A 19,793-nucleotide genomic window follows, 5' to 3' on the forward strand; every position below is an offset into this window, starting at 1 on the left:
TGTAAGTGTTCTATGTGTCTTTGAGAAAAGTGTGTTTTTTCTACCAGTTTGGATGCAAGGTTTTATATAATATTACTAACTTCAGCTTGCTAATTTTGTGTTACAGAAATTTTCCATTTATACATTTTCAGGTGGCTTAAGCTATCAATAATAAGAGTGCTATGATAGTGGGTTAGTGAGTTTCTCCAGGTACTATTGCTCTTTGCTTTATACATTTTTGAGGTTATTTTAGTGCCTATACGTTGAATCTTTTATCATAAAATAATGACTTTTTAAAACTTGGTCCTAAATCACTTTGGTATGAGAGCTTTCTTTATAATGCATCCGGCATATATCCTGTTCCTTCTTTAGTTTTCCACCTTTTCCTGTCATATTTCAGGTGTGTCTTTTATAAAGAACATATACTAGATATTTTCAATAAGTCCAATCTAATTAGTTCTGCTTTTAACTGACATGTTTAATCATAAATTATTTTATTTCATTTTAATTTTTAAAAAACTATTTTTTTTTGGAGACAGGGTCTCACTGTGTTGCCCAGGCTGAAGGGCAGTGGCATGATCATGGCTCACTGTAAGGTCCAACTCCTGGGCTCAAGCAGTCCTCCTGCCTCAGCCTGCTGTGTAGCTGGGATTATAGACATGCATCACCACAGACTATTTAAAAAAAAATTTTTTTTTGTGGAGACAGAGTCTTGCATGTTGCCCATGATGGTCTCAAACTCCTTGTCTCAAGTAATCTCAAAGTGCTGTGGCTTAACAGGTGTGAGCCTCTTCGCCCAGCCAACCATAAATACTTCCTGTGATTACTGATCTGTGTGTGTGTGTGTGTGTGTGTGTGTGTGTGTGTTTATGTGTATGATTCAATTGTCTAATTTTATGTTTTGTCTGTATCTTATTTTCTCAATGCTTTTTCTTTTCCCTTTTTTTTTTTTTTCCGGTAGAGATCGGGGGTCTCACTATGTTGCCCAGGCTGGTCTCGAGCTCCTGGCTTCAAGCAATCCTCCTGTTTAAGCCTTCCAAAGTGCTGGAATTAATTATAGGCATAAGTCGTCATGCCCCTCACTTTTTAAAAAACAGATTATTTGGGGGTGGGGGGCAATATTTTAATTCCATTTCCCCCCTTCCACTGGTTTGGTAATTATATACTCCATTTCTATTGACTTAGAAGTTATTTAGATATTTTACCAATGAATACTTAATGTAGTCTTATCAAATGTCAAATGCTTGACTGACTAATGAGGTAGACATCTTAAACAACTCAAGGACCTTACATTGGACTTTCACTATAATCACCAACCCTGCAAACTTCACATGCTATTGCTGTCCATTATTTTCTTTCTTTTCTTTTTTTTTTTTTGTTTTGTCCATTATTTTAGATTGCCTCTAAGTCCTACAAATTGTCCGGGTGCAGTGGCTCATGCCTGTAATCCCAGCACTTTGGGAGGCCAAGGCAGGCAGATCACCTGAGGTCAGGAGTTCGAGACCAGCCTGGCCAACATGGTGAAACCCCATTTGTAGTAGAGAAATACTACTATTTGTAGTAGAGACTACAAATACAAAATTAGCCAGGTGTGGTGGCACATGCCTGTAATCCCAGGTACTTGAGAGGCTGGAGCAGGAGAATTACTTGAACCTGAGAGGCAGAGGGTGCAGTGAGTGGCGATTGCACCATTGCACTCCAGCCTGGGCAACAAGAGAGAAACTCTGTCTCAAATTAAAAAAAAAATTTTTTTAAACGTCCTACAAATGACATTATTACAATTATCCCTCTATATAAGCAATGATTATTTATATAAACATTTTAATCAGTATATTGGCTCGTTATTCATTCTTGCCTCTCAGACCTTCCTTGGGACTTTTCTTGAAATACACCCTTTAAAACTTCTTCACAAAGGTCTGTAAACATTCCCTCTTTTTGAAAATCTTAAAATTATTTTACTTCATCTTTGTACATGAAAGATGGATTTCCAGGTACATAGTTCTAGGTTGACAATTTATTTTCATGCAGCACAATGAGGATGATTCCACTGTCTTTTGGCCTCACCGATGCTACTGAGAAATCTGATATATCATTGTCATTCCTTTGTAGATAATTTGCCTTTTATCTTGATTCTTTTAACATTTGTCTTTGCTTTTGGTCTACTATGGTATATTATTAAGTGTGGATTTAGTTTTATTTATTGTGCATGTTATTCACTGTGCTTTTTGTATCTGTATCTATGGGTTTGTAACTTTTACCAGGTTTGGGAATTCTTAGCGACCATCTCATCAAATTTCATGTTTTTTTCAGCCATTCTATTCTTTTCATCACGGACTATGACTGACTGTATCACAGATCTTCTAAGTCTCTTACGTACTACTTCAGTTTTTCATCTCCTTGAATTTTTATACTATGTTCTGGTCCATTCTTCAGATGTATCTTTCATTTCACTAATTATCTCTTGAACGATCACGTTTCCCATTTCTAAAAATTATATATATTGTTCACTGCTTACTGATTCATTTTTATCGTGATTTGTTGCTTGTTAATTTTATTTCTATAAACGTCTCATACATAGTTACTTTATAATCTATATCTTATAATTTTAGGATCTGGCAGTCTTAGGAGAAAATCTCTTAGTCGTTTATGTTGCCTATCACTGATGGTGAATTATCTCATTTTACGTTTGGCGATTTTTGATTGTCTTACATTAGGTATGCTAGGTAGGATTTGCATTTGCTTCCGCAGACACCCAGTGGGATCTCAGTTGACATTTATCTGCACAACATGGCACTTTGAAGCTGTAGTTTGGTTACTTGGGAATGTTAAAGTCAGTGGACAGCACACTACCACTGGGAAGCCATGGGATGCAATGGTGGCTACTGAGGTCAGTTGTCTCTTCTCAAGGATAAAACAAATGTAAATATCAGGGCAGTTTTTCTAATCGACATTCTGACAAGAAGGGTAGCCACTTTCATCTAAACAAAAATTAAGTCTTCAGAAACCCCATTTGCAAAATTTGAAAACATATTGTCTAAAAAACAAACTGGGGGAAATTCCTAATATTATGGAAAAAACCAACATTGGAAAAAATGAACAAGATTCTAAAAGCACTCTTTAAAAGAGACTACTTTCTTCCCAGTCTTTACTCATTTATATGTTATGAGAATATACATATTTCTTTCTCATAAGGTCTAAATGCCACTTAAGTTTAGGGAAAGAGATTAAGCTCATTTATTAGATTAAAAATGAATTATTATGGTAAATGTTGATCTAAAATGCAATAGTTAAGGGAGATAAATATTTTATTTTAAAAATTATTATTTATTTTTTACAAGTTTAAAAAATATAAATAAAATATCTTTCTATTCATTACTAGTAATCCTAAAATAGATTCCAATAAACAATACATAAAATATTTTAAGCTGACTTTTTAGAACCAAAGGCAACCTAACAATAATTCATTCCATTCTTATAGGCATAGAAAAAAGAAAATGAATGAATCAAAAGTGATTTTGAATTGCTTACCTGCTGGCTGTTTTCACAGAACAATTTTTCTTGTGTCCTCTTTCAGCTCGATTATCTCTCAGAAGCTGATGCTACACAAAGTGTTAAGACAAAGTCATAGAAACAAAAATATTTTCATTATATTATTTTGCAAGTAGGAAAATATTCTCATTCAAAGGGACACTATTCATTTATTTGCATGGCTTTTTTTTTTTTCTTTTTTTACTGGTTTCTCTTAAAGCAAAGACTGTACGTACTACTTTTTCTGGAGTTCAATAGTTCAGGGAGACAAATTTTTCTTTTTAAAATTCATTCTTTATTGTCACTGTTGCAAAATTATCAGTGAGAGTTAGCAATCCAGTTCTTCCTGGACAGCTAAACTGCCCTCAGAGTCAGTTAAGATGTGGCCTGGGGATGGAAGTCTAGAACACAGTTCTTTTTCTGGTTCACTGCAGTAGCCCTGGTTGAAGTAATGCAACCTCTCTTGTCAACGGCCTTCACTGTCTCATTCAGTTGTGAATTTTTTAAGGTTTTGTTACCTATGCTGACATAAAGAGCTAATATTATTTTCTCTGTACCTACTGGCCTAACATGGTAAAGAAACACGCTTAAAACATTCTTCTTCAAAGAAATTATTGGCTTGGAAATATATAATTAGAAAAAAACATATTTGATTGCCTCCTCAAAATGCCTTACCATCTACTTCCCTTCACACTTGCTTTACCCTAACTAATTGGAAAGAAAAAAGCAAATAGTCAATATTCTTTACTATGTGCTCACTCAAACTCTAGCTTATCTTATTTATGCAGAAATATGATTATATGCAAGACTGGGCTAAAATGAAGTTGTACAGAATATTAGCAATGAACCCCAACAAAAATAAAAGTCTTATAAGTAATAATGCAGGATAGAGGTGGGTTCTAATCCCAGCTGGGCCAGTAAATAAAAAGTCACTGGGTTCCAATAACAGCTTTACCATTTACAACCTGTGTAACTTTAGGCAAAGTACTTAACTTCTCTAAGCCTTGGTCTCCACCTGTAAAATGGAGATTACAATAATATCTACCTGTAACGCTATTGTGAGTATTAAGTAATATAAACCATTTAAAATATTTAGCACTATAAAACTGGAACATAGGAAATGCTGAGAAAGGAAATGGCTTAAATGCTATTATTATAATTATGATGATAATTAATGGGACTGGCTCTCGGTAGGTATTATCTGACCAGTATCAATTATTTCTAATGACGAATAACTGCTTTGAACCGTTCAATTACATCACTTAGAATCAATTATTAGTTTACTTAGCTGTCCTTGAGAAGGAATAGACCTTAATTAGATGATCAAGAATATGGTTAGGCTTATTCTTTAAGGAATGTCTGAACTAAATAAGTACTCTTAAATTTTCTCTTAAATGTCTACTTTCCATTCCCATTGCCACCATCCTAGTTCAGACCACCATTTTCTCTGTCCTGGCAAAGTCTCCCAAATGATCTCCCTGCCTCCAGGTCTGCTCCCTTCTAATCTACTTTCCACACTGCAGACTCTATGAGCTTTCTAAAATTAATCTAATTATATGACTCTATGGAGATCAAACTCAAAATCTTGTATAAGGCTTTCATGACCCTTCATAATTTGATTACATCTCTAAATTCATAATTTATTATGTTTCCTCCTACCCCAACCTATCCTTCTTCCATCTAAATGATATTTCCTAGCCATCTTGAACTTGTTAGTTTGGGGTATGTACCATGCTGTTGCTCATCTCTGGCCCTTTGCTTGGGTTATGCAATTTGCCTACATTTTCAGGGTTCATGCACTGTGTCTGGAGCATTTCAGTGCTCAAAAAATATTTGCTGAATGAATGGATGAATGAAATAAAGGAAGAGGGAGTGAGATCTGGTATCTGATATGTAGCTGAAGCCATATCTCGTTATTACTACTTATAGAAAAGAGCAAACAGTTATCTTAAATCCATTAATCTGAAAGTGTTTCAATTTAGAAACACTTCGTACCATGAACACTAAATTGTTTCTGAAAATAAAGAAAATTAATTACTTTGGCATTTCTAAGTCTAGTGCCTTTTAAAAAAAATATATATATATATACAAACCAACATTTGTGACACAGATAGCTAGAAGTAAGATGATGAAATCTCTACCTCTACCTTAAATTGATAACAGTTAATGGTTAATTAAGTTTTCTAACTGATAAAAGACAGATACTTGAACACTATTCCTGAGGCTTGTGTTAAAACAGTTCACATAAAGAACTCAAAATCCCAAACACAATGTTATGAAAAAAAAATTAAAAATTTATAGTTTAGTTTTGAAAAATGCAATTATAAGAACCAAAATAAACATTAGGTTGTATCTACTAGGTTTGGATAGTTCTCAGAGAGGCCACCAACCTGGATGAACTTAAATGACATAGCACCCTCTCTGAACATTGATGTTATAGCTCCTTTTATTAGATTTATATAAGAATGTGTTTTCTTCCTCAAATTTATAGTTTTGATGGGCTTTGTACATAAAAACAAGTCAAACAATGGCATTACTTAATGCAGTGCATCTATATGTATAAAAGCCATCACAAACTTATTTCACCTTATCAATACAATTATAAATCTGGGGATACCACTGCAACTTTAAAATGAAGCTCAGATAAAACTACAGAGATCTCTGGGTCATGAATCACAAGTTAATATGTGAGCTTAGATCTTTTATGGGGCAAAGATGAAAAAAATAATCTAAGGTGTTACTTGAACAACATATATTTGCATTTAGAAGGCTCCTGGCCAGGCATGGTGGCTCACGCCTGTAATCCCAGCACTTTGGGAGGTCAAGGCGGGCAGATCACCTGAAGTCATGAGTTCGAATTCAGCCTAGTCAACATGGCAAAACTCTACTAAAAATACAAAAATTAGTCAGGCATGGTGGCAGGTGCCTGTAATTAATCCCAGCTACTCAGGGAGGCTGAGGCACAAGAATCGTTTGAACCTGGGAGACAGAGATTGCAGTGAGCTGAGGTTGTGCCACTGCACTCCAGCCTGGGCGAAAAAGCGAGACTCCGTCTCAAAAAAAAAAAGAAAAAAAAAAAAAAGAAGACTCCAATATATTTTTTTAAAAGTCAGATTATGAATTCAAAATAAATAAGAATCCTTGAACCCTGCTCTAATAAGCAAGAGTAGGTCAAAAGATTTTGAAAATTTTTTCATTCTTCTTGATACATATTTTTTTCTGTTCCCTTGGACTCCTATCAGTGTCACAAGTGAGGTTACTTTTCTGGATTCTGACTCAATAATGTCAACTCTGATCAAAAACAGAACTTCTGAATATGGTGCGAAGTGCTTCTTACCTTCCAACTTTCAGATTGCTGGACTTAGGCCAAACGAAGATACAATCCCCTTATTAGTGACCTGCAGATGTATATTAAAAAATAACTCATATAAGAATTACATTAAAATCTGTAAGTAAAAAACCTACGTACACAATTTGAAAAACTGCTGAATTAAACCAGGAAGAAAAGTATACCTTGTGGATAATGGTTTTTACATTTAAAAAAAGGAACTAAGAGTTTCTGTGGCTATTTGTGACATTTTTCAAGATTATTAAAAGTCTCAAATCTCAAGAGGAAAGACAAAGAGCAGAAATCTCATTCTCCACCAATCCTCTCTTTACTACCTGATTATACATAAGGCACTCAAGCCCAGGAGTGCTTCTATTGGCAGCCACTGTTCAGGTAATTCCTCAAGTGTCAGACAAATAATTTCAAGTCTCTCCACACTCAGCGGTGTCCTCAAAATTAAAAGGGGAACTAGGTAAAATCCAAACTATGATCTGACTCACTAAGATACTTCTTGTAAACTCAGTCAAAATGTCTCAAGGAAGCAAAGCTTCCTTCCACCCATGAACTAAGTTCGACATCTCTCTTTTGTGGCCTTCATAGTGCCTTCTCTATGGTTTTCTGAAACATTTATCAACATAGTATAATTACTGCTTACCTTCTCCAGACTATGACCACCTCAGGGGAAAAATTGTGTTGTTTTTTTACAAATATCTCTTTTGATAAAAATAGAGAGTACTCAACAGATAGTGGCTGGTGGGTAAGTTATTTAATAAATGTATAGTAAAGGCACGATCACTATGCATGGTAAATTGAAATGGGACTTAGCACTGAAGAATAGCAAGAAAGAAGAATCATTAAGATGGAGAAAGGAGTGAGAGATGGAATTTAAAAAGTAGGGTTAATATTATTGTTTCTTAGTGTTAAGTTGGTATGAGAAAAACATAAGGTAATCATGCATGTCAATTTAGTCAATCATTCAACAATAAACTAAAAGATTTTATACTTCATGGTCTTGCATTTCATCACTTGCACCTAACTTCAGACAACAGTTTAGTTTGCTATACAGTTAGGTCTGAGTTGAACTAAGAAATTATTATCCCTTATGTAAATAGAATGCATTGTACATATACATACATGTACAATTCATTGTCATTACTCAGATTCCATATACCTACTTGCTAACATTTATTTGTAACACAAAAATCAGTGCTTCCCCTGCTTTTGCAGTCATGTGCAGACATGTGTAGGCAGAGTGGTAAAAATCTGAGTAGCCTCTAACATATGTTTCCAGCTGAGCTCCAGCCCGGTGACACGGCCTCATTTCAAGTTCTCATAGTATAAACAAGTGTATTTCTTGCAGTCTGTTTAATGCTATGAGTTTTTTGGTTTTTTGTTTGTTTGTTTTGTGTAATTGTGCTTCTGTTGGTGACTTCACTATTTAAAATGGCACCAAGCATAGTGCTAAAGAGCTGTCTACTGTTCCTAAGTGCAAGAAGACAGTGATGGGACTTAAAGAGAAAATATGTGCTTTAGATAAGCTTCATTCAGGCATGAGTTATGACGCTATTGGCCGTGAGTTCAATGTTAATGAATCAACAGCAGACATTAAATAAGGTGTCTTTAAACAGAAACACACACAAAACAAGGTTATGTATTGATCAGTTGATGAAGATGTGACGTGGGGTTCAAAGAAACCTAACCCTGTATTTCCCCTACAAGCAATGGTTCAGTATTCATTGATTCAGTGTTTGAAATGACTACATAGAATATAACTACCATATGTAACAAGAATTAACTGTATTTATTAATTAATAATCTACCTAGTAAGGATACAGATCCGAAATGGCACATCAAAGTTTAAGTAAAAAGCTGATTCAAAAATCGGGAAAAAAGATTTAAAAAGATTTAAAAAATTGGTCAATTTCTTCCTTATAAGGTATTAGCTATTAAAGGTAATTTTTAATTTCAGAAAAAAGCTTGGCTGGAAGCAACCAGGTATACCATAGTCTAAAATCTAGATTTATAACATAGCTTTAGTATTTCTCAAGTTCTAAAGCGTAGAAAATGAGCTTTATAAAATTACATTTTCAGATAAAATATATCCTGATGCAACTTAATACTAAAAGCAGAATATTATTGTAAGCATTGTACATAGAGGGATATGAACCATTTAGGAAAGCAGAAAGTCTAATTTTTGTATTGCAAATAATAAGAGGAACACATCATAGATGTAGCTTAGCTTAGTTAATTTTGAATTCATAGAAATAGTGGCACATAGTCCATTATTAATGTGAGAAGTATCTTTAAAGAGGTAACCCACTCTCATGGAAAAAAAGCAAGTTAAAAAAATCATGAAAATGAAAGGTATTTCTATTAAGCTTATGTGTGTTAAAAAATAAAGAAGGGTTCATAATGAAGTGCATAGCACCTTCCTTTTATTAGTAAAAGGAACTATGGTATATGCAGCAGCTGTGAACCTGCTGCTCAACCCAAGAAAAATCAAACATTATAGAGTAATGTTACCAATTACCATTAAAGCACAAAGTCCTCTTCACTACCTATTTCTCTGCCTACCCCTCAGAAGAAATGATCCCTGAGGATTTGAGGTTTATCACTCCCTTTTATTTTAAAAATAACTTTTATCATTCACAATAAAAGATACAAACTTTGCAAGGATGCAAACTCTAAAATGTATATGCTTTAAAACATCACAAGTTTAAGCATGCTTCTGAGAAAGGACTAATATAATCAAGGGGTAACTGCTGATTTTATATGTAAAAATAACTGCAATGAACGTTAACTTCTCACTGTCAACTAATCATTGTGCTGCCATGTATACCAATAAGGAGATTTAAAAAAATTCATCTAGAAATATAATGTAAAAGTATAAGAAACTCTTCACCCTACCTTCTAAACTTCAGATACAAATATTCTCTTCCTGGCTGAACTTAGATTTAATACAAATTAATTTTTAAGCACATGTACTGTTTTGATACCTTAACTTTGTGAAAAATAAAGATCAATAGTGAGCTCCTACAAATGAGTGAGTTTCAGAGTCTTTCCATGGAGGTCACACATATGACTGAAGACGGTGGCAGTAAAGGAAAGAAAACTCTCATGCTGATTAAGGATCATGCATTTATTTGGTCAGTGTATTAATCGTTGGCATAATTAACACCTTTTAAAATGAGCAGGGATTTGTATTTTTTCTCATAGAGCTGATCTACTCTCTTGAAGGGAGACAGTTAAATACTTGAAAGAGGCTGAGTAACTTCCTTTCGGATTACAATGGTCCTTACCTGGTCATGCTCTGTCCTAGCCCCAGGGCTAAACCAATGGCTGCAGAGGAAAGAAAAAGGCAGTTAGAGGGAACCTAACTAAAAGCACATGCCCTCACATGATCAAGTCACACGTGCTTTAAGGAATTTATTTGTCACCAGCAACAGAGCCTTCAATATGCTTTATTTTAATGGATATTTCATTGAATTCTAGACTTAGACCAATTTTGACAGAAACGTAAAAGTGCTCATAACCCGGTAATTTTCAATTTAATAAGCAAACTGAGTTAGAATTACATTTCCATTTAATTATGTTAACATAAACTGCTGGGACTGTATTCATTTTATGAATCAATTCTGGTTATAAAATCTACAAATGCTATCATTTACCACAACTTAATTATAGCATCATTACAACAAATTATGACCTTTTGATTGTTGGAGTTATAAAAAAATGTTAAAAATACAAGAATATTACATTGTCTAGCTATGCCCCCAGGAGCAATACACAAAGCCCTTGATATGAATTCTGCAGCATCAGCTGAGGTACCTTGGACCTATTCCCTCCACAGTTATAACAACCTAGAGTCTGGCTGAGAACAAGTTCAACAACATCAAAAATATAGAAGTTACTGCATCATCAAAGCCTTGCCTTCTCACATAGCCTAGCCCAGACCATTTTGCTTCAGCTGCCCCTGGGACTCTTAACACTGACGTATCTGGCAGTACCTTTTCCACAGGAGTTGTTATCATTAGCTATGCGCCCAGTCCTCTGGCAGTATTCTGCATAAAAAAACTAACTGTAAACATCAAGGACTAGGAAATTGAGAGAGGTATTATGGCAAATCAATCACTAAAGGCCCACAATCACAGGGAATGATACTAACATTACTATTAATGCTATTTATGACTTCAACAACCATAATACCGAGTACCTTTATGTACTAATTAAGCACGTGGCATGGTTTATTTCCCATCTTCACAAAATCCTTACAAGGTTAGGCTCATGTTCCAAATACAGAAATGAGGGCTTGAATGTTAGCTTACTTGTATAAGGTGTTTTCACCACACCACGCTGCAGAAGGGCAAGGGGCTAGAAAGGGTTTAGATGTCCTGGGACTCTCTAAGACTTCTTTGCATTCTCTAGCCTCTGTGGTATTAAAACCAGGAACAAACAGCCTCTTCATTAATAGGCCTTGTCTATGCATTAATATAGTATTTCTCAAGCTCAAAGATAGTGACAGTGATGCTCCTAGGCAGGTCAGATTCCACCAGTGATGGGGGAATGGACATTTATTGGTATTAGTCAATAACATCTGGATTAATTACCAAATTAATTAATCATTCACTGTAGTTCCTCTGACAGCTTGACTAAGATATTTCCCCTCTGATTTGGATTGTGCCTTTTCTTGATTCAAAGAAAATCATTTTTTTTAAATCAAATGCATCCACACAATTTAAAAGAAAAAAAACTAAAAGGATTAAAAACAGCAATTTCTTGTTCCATCTATCCTGACTCCTAAGCTCTGTTGAGAGAAACCACTGTCAACTCTTTTAGTCCTTTTGTTTTGTATTTAATGCTATATTTCTAAAGAATAAGGTTATACCAATAGCTTGTGATTCATTGATTTTAGATGTGAAGTACTGACTTTGTATTATCACAGACTTAGTTCTTTTTTTTTAATCTCCCAACCCTCTATTTCCAATTACAGCATCTTTTTAATTAATCAATTGTGAATACAGACATTATTATGACTACATGAATACTTTCTGCTGCTAAGGTTTTCTTTTTGTTTCTCCTAAAGTTGATATTTGTCTTGTTTTTGCTATTTTTTCTATGTACCTGCCAGCCTTCTTAATTTTTCTAGTACCTGCCAGCCTATCTTTATTACATTCTTATTTTTATCATTGTTAGTTTTCAAATATTAAAACATATCTGAAAATACGCCCATCCCTTATTCCTCCCGCCTCTTCAGCCTCCAGTGATCTCCTCCCAAAGCCCTCTGTCTACCTGGTCTCATCTGAGCTGTTGTTCTCCAGATCTGTCCTGGAACTTCCTTGGCTCTCATTGGGTGTTCATGTCATTTCTCTCCTTTGCCACACCTCTTGTTCCCTGGATCCCGCACCTTCTCAGTTCATTTCCACCTTTTGCTGAAGAACTCACTCAAATAGTGAGAATGGTTGAGAAGTGTATTGTTTGAGTTGATTTTTTTCCACTTGTTTGTCTGTTTTCTTCTTCATATTCTTATTGTTTGAGTTGATGTTTTCCCACTTGTTTGTCTGTTTTCTTCTTCATATTCTTAAGTTTTCAATAGGCTGATTAAAAAAATGCTTATTCTCGTTGCTTTGAATGTGATCTGGATTTTTTCCTCTGGATGCTGTTAGAAGTTTTTAATTTCTCTAGTAGTGTGCATTTTTCATTTACTGTGTTGGGTGAGACCTCACAATCAAGAGATCTGGGTCCTTCAGTGTGAGAAAATTTGTTTTTGCTTTTTTCTGTCTCTGGAATGCCTAATAATTAAATGTTAGATCTTCTGAGTTGATCTGTTAATTTTTCTTACTTTTTTCCTCCTGAAATTTGTCTTTTTGTTTGCCTGCTGAATGATTTATCAATCTTTACATGAAATATTTATTTTGAGATAATTGTAGGTTTACTTGCAGTTGGTAGAGATCCTGTGCACCTTTATCCCGTTTCCCAAAATGATAATATTTTGCAAACTATAGTGTAACATCACAACTAAGATACTGACACTGATACAGACCAATACAGAACAATTTACTACTACAATGATCCTTCATGTTGCCCTTTTATAGCCTTACCCATTTCACTCCAACCCTCAATCTCCTATATTTAATCCCTGTTAACCCACTAACCCATTCTCTATTTTTATAACTTTGTCATTTAAATAATGTTACACAAATGGTATGATGTAACCTTTTCAGATTGGCTTTTAAACTCAGCATAATTCTCTGAAAAGTCAGCGAAGTTGTTGATGTATGAATAGTTTATTCCTTTTTATTCGGAGTAGTATTCCATTGTATAGGTGTACATAGTTTGTTTAACCATTCACCTATTGGAAGACTTCTGAGTTGTATCCACTTTTGGGCTATTATGAATAAAGCTGCTGTTAACCTTAGTGTAGAGGTTTTTCTATGAACAGTGTTTTCACTTCGGTGGGGTCAATGACCAAGAGTGCAATTGCTCATTAGTATCGTAGTTGCATGTTTAGTTTCGTAAAACTGCCAACATTTTCCAGAATGGCTACGCCATTTTATAATCTCATCAGCAATGTATGAGTAATCCAGTTTTTCCACATCCTCATTGGCATTTGATGCTGTCACTATGTTTTACGTCAGCCAATCTGATAGCTATGTAGTGATATCTCACTGTGGTCCTAATTTGCATTTCTCTAATAGATAATGACGCTAAACATCTTTTTGTGTGCTTATCTGCTATTTGTGTATCCTCCTTGGTAAAATGGAGGTTCATGTCTTTTGTCCATTTTCTAACTTGATTGTTTTGTTTTTTAACTGTTTTATAACTATTAAATTTTGAAAGGTCTTTATATATTCTAGATACTAGTCTTTTGCTAGATATGTGGTTTGCAAATATTTTCTCTCAGTGCGTAGCTTCTTTTCATCCCTTTAAAGGGACTTTTCCAGAACACTAGTTTTAAATATTGTTGAAAAGACTATTCTTCCTTCATTGAACTGCTTTTGCAACTTTGTCAAAAATCCATTGACTGTATTTGTGTGTGTGCGGGGGGGGAGCTATTTTTGGGGGTCTCTATTCTGTTACATTGATTTATGTGCCTTTCCCTCTGCCAATACCACACAGTCTTGAATACTGTAGCTATACAGTAAGTCTTGAAATCTGGTAGGATGATTCCTACAACTTTATTGTTTGTTAAAAAATTGTTTTTGTGATTCAAGTTCCTTTGCTTTTCCATATACATTTAAAAATAATCTTTTCTATATTTACAAAAATCTTGCTGGGATTTTGATAAGAATTGCATTAAACCTAACTATCAATTTGGGGAAAACTGACGTCCTTACTATGTTTAATCTTCCTACCTATGAACCATAAAGTCTGTTCATATTTGTGGATCTCTTGATTTCTTTCCTCATTTTAATCTCCCATTTTATTTTTCATTTCTTTTACTTTTTCTTCAATATGTATGAAGAAAATGTTCAAATATTCAATAAAGTTAAAAGCATCTTAGAATGAATACCCATATACCACTATCTAGATTCTACTATTAACATTTTACTCTACCTGGTTTATAAATTATCTGTCTATGGCATCTTTTAATGAGCAGGTCCTTTTTTCCTGTTTGTTCCTCTCTTTATACTGAAGTATTTTCTCAAATATCTGGTGATCCTTACTTATCTAGTCAATATTTAAAAAGGCACTACAAAACTGATCACAAGAGCTTTTTCAACATATAAGTTTTTCTACAGGATGATCATACAAGTGTCTCCTCATGGTGGAAACTTACAATGTTACTATCTTGTCTATTTTTCTCAGATTAGTAAATTTCTGAAGAAAAGAAAGATTTACTTTCTTGACTGAGACATACTATTTCAGCTCCGTGCCCCACCCTATTTTGAAGTTTTCACATTTTCTAGGGCCTGTAAGGGACAAATCAGCATTTATTTCACCAGACTCTTAAGTTTATATTTATTCTACCTGCCTACTTAGGTGCAAATCTCCAAGTGCTTCTAGCTCTAGAAATTGGCTGAAATCTCTAATCTGCTGAAATGTTCCTTCTTTGTCATTGTGTGTTTACATCTTTTTTCTTCTTTCTAGTGGAATCTGGATAGGACGAATAAAAATAAATGTTCAGAGCAGGAAACAACTCAAGCGACAGTGGTATCACTGAGGTCATGAAGAAATGTTTTAAGAAGGGAGTGGTCACTGGTGTTAAATATAGAGAAATCAAGTCTGACAGGAACTGAGAAAACACAACTGGAGGGGTCACTGGTGAACTTTTCCAGAGAAGTTTCTAGAAAGTGATGTGGGAAGAAATCAGGATTATAATATCATGGTAGGGTGGAGAAGAAGGGCCTATACTGTCATCTACTCTTTCTAGAAGTTTGGCTTTCAAAGTATGAGAGAGAGAAAACACATTAGAGTTAAAGAAAATTAAAGGGGAGGTTAAAAAATGTAGTAGATGATGAAAGAAGCTTTTGGAAAAGAAAAAAAAAACTTTCAATCAAAAGCATAGGTGTTAAGAGTTAGCCTAGGACAGGAGAAGAGAGATCTTTTCCTCTAAGTCTAAGAAAAAGGGGAGTGAAAGCATATTTGGATAAGTTTATCCAAATTTAAACAGCAGTCTTAATGAGTCTAAAGAACATAGGTAGTGAACATAAGAAAAACGCTGAGAGAGTATTAGGCTGTGGTAAGAAAATGGTATAATACCATTCAAAACTTCAGAGCTCTATTAGTTCTGGGTGATGGTTATATTTAAGAGCAGCCAGGGGAGTATCTCAAGTAGCAGTCAGATGAAGAACACTGGATTCCAGGAGGAAAAAAAAAAACTGTGCTAGGTGCCAGCATGTACTATTCCATCCAACCGCTGCCATGGCTTTGTTGGTCATAGGGGTATTCAACATGCATTGAGCCCTTACCAAGGCCATTTAATCCTTAAACGACTTTAGGGGTAGTTACTATTACCATTCCGCAAATAAAGAAACAGGCTCAGAGAGATTAAGAGGTTTGCCAACGATTTCATAACTAAGCGGCAGAGCGGGAATTCAGTTAGGTCTCCTGATTCCAAAGCCCATGTCCCTTCCAACCATTACACATGTTGTCACCAATTAGGATAGCTGAGGCTGATGCAGGAAAGAAAGACTAATTCAAGTGCCAAAGTCCTGTATGAATGAGGGCAAATAAGGAAAGGTAGATGGTAGTATGAACCTCAGAGAACAAAAACAGTTTTACCCAGGAGTAAAAAAGGAATAATCTGGAAGGGGCAATAATGCTGTCGGAAAATGGTGGCCTCTGTGTCCTAGGGTTTATAGGAATGAGAGGAGGCGAATGGCTTCCTCCTTTGAGCAGCCTGTTGAACTCACCCTGGCAGATTTAGATGCTTCCTCTTCCAAAACTCCCAATGTCTCTGCCGATATCTCCACTAAAGCTATTATATTCGTATATTGCAGTTGATTATTTATCCTAATAAAAAATCAGAGGTCCTTGAGAAAAGGATAATGATAGTAACACTAACAGAAATAGTGGTAGCAGCTGTAGAAAACGTGGTAGAAGCAGTAATCAAAGTTGCAATAAAAGCACTATCACCACTCAGTAAGTGTTAGCTGTGTGCTGGTTATCATTCTCATGGCCATACATGAACTATCTCATTCAATTCTTACAACAACTTTATGAAATAGTCCTATTACCATTCAAGCTCACACAGCTAGCAAGTACTGGAATCAGAATTTGAATTCAGTCTGTCTGATTCCATATCTTGTATTTTTAACCATATACTTCCCCTTCATTTCCTTCAAGCACTATCATGTTTTGGGGGCATAATGGAAAGGATTGGTTTTCTTTTCTTTCTTTTTTCTTTCTTTTCTTTCTTTCTTCTTTCTTTTTCTTTGTATTGCCATAATCTAGCATAATACATGGAAAATAAAAGTTACTTAATAACTTTCTAGTGAAAAATGAGCAAACAAGGAAACACAGGAAGTAGCATCCTTGAAAGTCAGAGTCAAGTTTATGAAAGGCAGAGGAAGAAAAAAATGCTCTGAAAGAGAATGCGTATTTATTGATATGTATTTACACTGGAGCCAAGGTTCCACACGGGCTTCATGGAGAGACTAAAAGTGATAGAAAAATCTGGGAGCAGGGAGCACAGAAGAGTTTAAAACTGATTGACTGTAAAGAATGGCTGGGCTTAGAGACACAGGCAGGTTGCCTGCTCTCACAATTCATAGGGTTGAATGTGGTTTCCAAATTCAGTTCGCCCTCTAGGACACAGACGCAGTTTAGGGAGGTCTAGGAGCTAAGCCTGGCATATTATTTCATTTACTCCTCCCTGTGGCACTGCTGGTAACAGGAATAGTCATCACTTATCGAGCCCTCAGTACAGTGCTCTTTCAAGTACAGTAGAGCAGTTGTGGTCGGGAACTCTGTGGAGTAGAAATAACTTTTTTTTTTTTTTTTTTTTAAGAATGACCAGAAAATAAACCTTTAGGAAAGAAGCTTTTTAAAACCTAAAATTTCTGCAGATGCAGAGTTCCACACTAATTCCTTCTCACTGTTTCTTAATCCCCCCTTTCCTCACCCACAGTGTTGAACTACAGGCAGCAGAAATGTATAGGATTTCATGGGAAGTCAATTAATATTATATCTAGACAAAAGGACAAAATCAACCTCAAGATTCTTAACTGAGGTCTCCTAAAAATGTACTTTTCAGAAGGAAAGAGCTATTGCAACTTGTAATATGGATTTTTATTGTTAGAGATAAGTTTCTATTTTTGGACTCAGAGGCATAATTTCGTTTTAACTTAATGGTGGGTCTAGTATATATAAAATGATCTAAACCTGTGCTAATATGGTAGCCACTAGCCATATATGGTCATTTAAATTTATTTAACTTAATTAATTAATTAATTAATTTTTTTGAGACAGAGTCTTGCTCCATCACCCAGGCTGGAGTGCAGTGGCACAATCTCGGCTCACTGCAACTTCCACCTCCTAGGTTCAAGTGATTCTCCTGCCTCAGCCTCTGAACTGGTTGGGATTACAGGCATGTTCCACCATGCCAGCTAATTTTTGTATTTTTGTAGAGACAAGGTTTCACCATGTTGGCCAGGCTGGTCTCGAACTCCTGACATCAAGTGATCCTCCCATTTCGGCTTAAATTTAAATTAATATTAAAAATTAAGTTTCTTAATTGCAATAGTTACACTTCAAGTGCTAAAGGCATATGCGGTTTAATAACTACCATACTGGGCAGTGAAAATACATAACGTTTTCACTACTGTAAAGAGTTCTTCTGCTGGGTAACACTGGTCTAAGTGGATTATCACTAAATATATGAATTAACTGATAAAATGGTACACAGTCTTCTATGCCGACAGTTTCCCTGTGAACTATAACTACTTTATTGAAGAGACTTGCAAGTATGAAAAATTATACATGAGAGATGAGGGAGGGGGACAAAGAAGTAGAAATATATGTCAAACTCCTAACCCAATATACTGTAACAGGGTTTCATAGATCGAGATATGGAAATAAAAATTAGGGCAAGACAACAGAGTATTAAGAAGCCATGTGACTAGGTAAGAACAGATCTTGGTAGCAATCGTAAGGAGGATGCCAAAAGGCGAATAGGGCACATTTATCAATGTAGAAATTGACAGGGAGTTCATTCACACCAAGTGAACAATAAATAAGCGAAGGTAAACCAAAACCTTAAGTGGCTTTCCAAACACTCCTAGGAGAAAGAATCTGTAACATGACCTACCAGGTTTGGCATCATGTGCTCCTTGTTGATCCTTTTCTGGTCTCATCACATACCACATGCTTTTCCTTCCTATATTGTTTAAGCATTCCTTTAGTTTCTTGAACACAACACATATGATTTTCTCTGCTTGAAATGCTTTTCTTGCCACCAATTCACTTAGATCCTAGAGATCTCATTAGCCGTCCTCATCTCAATGTCTAGTTCAAATTCAATTTTTACAAGTTCTTCTTTAGAGTACTTAGCTCAGTATATAATAATGCATTTATGTGTCAGTGTATAATTATACATATGTGTGTGTGCTGACTAATCTCTATTATCTCTATCACATTGTAAGTAATGTGAGAATCACAACAACCGTGATCATGTCGTCTTATTCACTACTGTAAACCCAGCACCTAGTACACCCTCATAAATATCTTCTGAATGAATGGACAAATGAATGACTTGAGATATAGGGTGGAGTTTCATCAACTATGATTGCTATGTTATTCTATATGAAGGTAAAGGAATGAGAACACTGGGCTGTGTGATCTTTTAAGATTCCTTTGGGTTCTTATGCTCTATGGACTAGAAGACCAGGATGCTAAAGGTATTCCTCACTCAATAAAATGTTCTATGTAACAAAAAGTCAACTCTAAAATTATGCTCAAGAGGCCCTGCTAAAACCTTTTTTCTTGTATTAAACTACAAATTTTACGTAAATTCAGGAAGTTCAGCCTCGTGCGGTTACTAAATCAGAAAGACCTAAGCTTGGATACAGGCTCTGCCACTTACTGATTAGGTGAATTCTGACAAATTGTTTTATTTTCTGAGTCTCAGTTTCTTCCTCATGCATAAAATAAACTTAACCACTCTCAGTATTTGGAAGGCTTAAAACAACACTAAGAAATTGGCAGATGATGTTTAAAATAAATATTAATTTTCTTCCCCTAACAGTACAGTGGAATATAGTAATATGTAAACCTTTATTCCATAAGTTTTAACATGCAACAATTACCTTTTAATTTCTAACTGTCTATAAAGAAACAAGTGCTAAAGGGCATTACTTATACCCTAACAGGTTTAGTATGTTAACTAACAATTAATAGAGGCTTAATAAATTTGTCTTTTTAATTGACTTTTGGTTGAGTGATGTGCAGTGTGTGACTTCAGAAAAGTCAAATTATTTATAAAATGGGGTCTAATACCTGCTATGACTACTTGAGAGAT

The 19,793-nt window shown here is 35.1% G+C and overlaps 1 protein-coding gene across 4 annotated transcripts in view; it reads right to left on the minus strand.

Moving 5' to 3' along the window:
• Positions 1 to 19,793, minus strand: part of GPATCH2 (G-patch domain containing 2) — a 203,159-nt gene that overhangs the window by 62,147 nt on the left and 121,219 nt on the right. For 3 of the 4 annotated variants that reach the window (XR_013412258.1, XR_013412260.1, XM_015116123.3), the window contains 2 exons: positions 10,135 to 10,174; positions 3,508 to 3,578 (listed from right to left, as the gene is read on the minus strand). Coding sequence is in view for 1 of the 4 variants with exons in the window: in XM_015116123.3 (XP_014971609.1) it covers positions 3,508 to 3,578; positions 10,135 to 10,174 (111 nt within the window). In the remaining 3 variants the exon portion in view is untranslated. Of the gene's footprint in view, positions 1 to 3,507; positions 3,579 to 6,844; positions 6,906 to 10,134; positions 10,175 to 19,793 lie in introns of all 4 variants that reach the window. The other variant, XR_013412259.1, reaches the window with a different exon arrangement.

The sequence above is a fragment of the Macaca mulatta genome, chromosome 1, assembly GCF_049350105.2.
Source record: "Macaca mulatta isolate MMU2019108-1 chromosome 1, T2T-MMU8v2.0, whole genome shotgun sequence".
Classification (NCBI taxonomy): Eukaryota; Metazoa; Chordata; class Mammalia; order Primates; family Cercopithecidae; genus Macaca; species Macaca mulatta.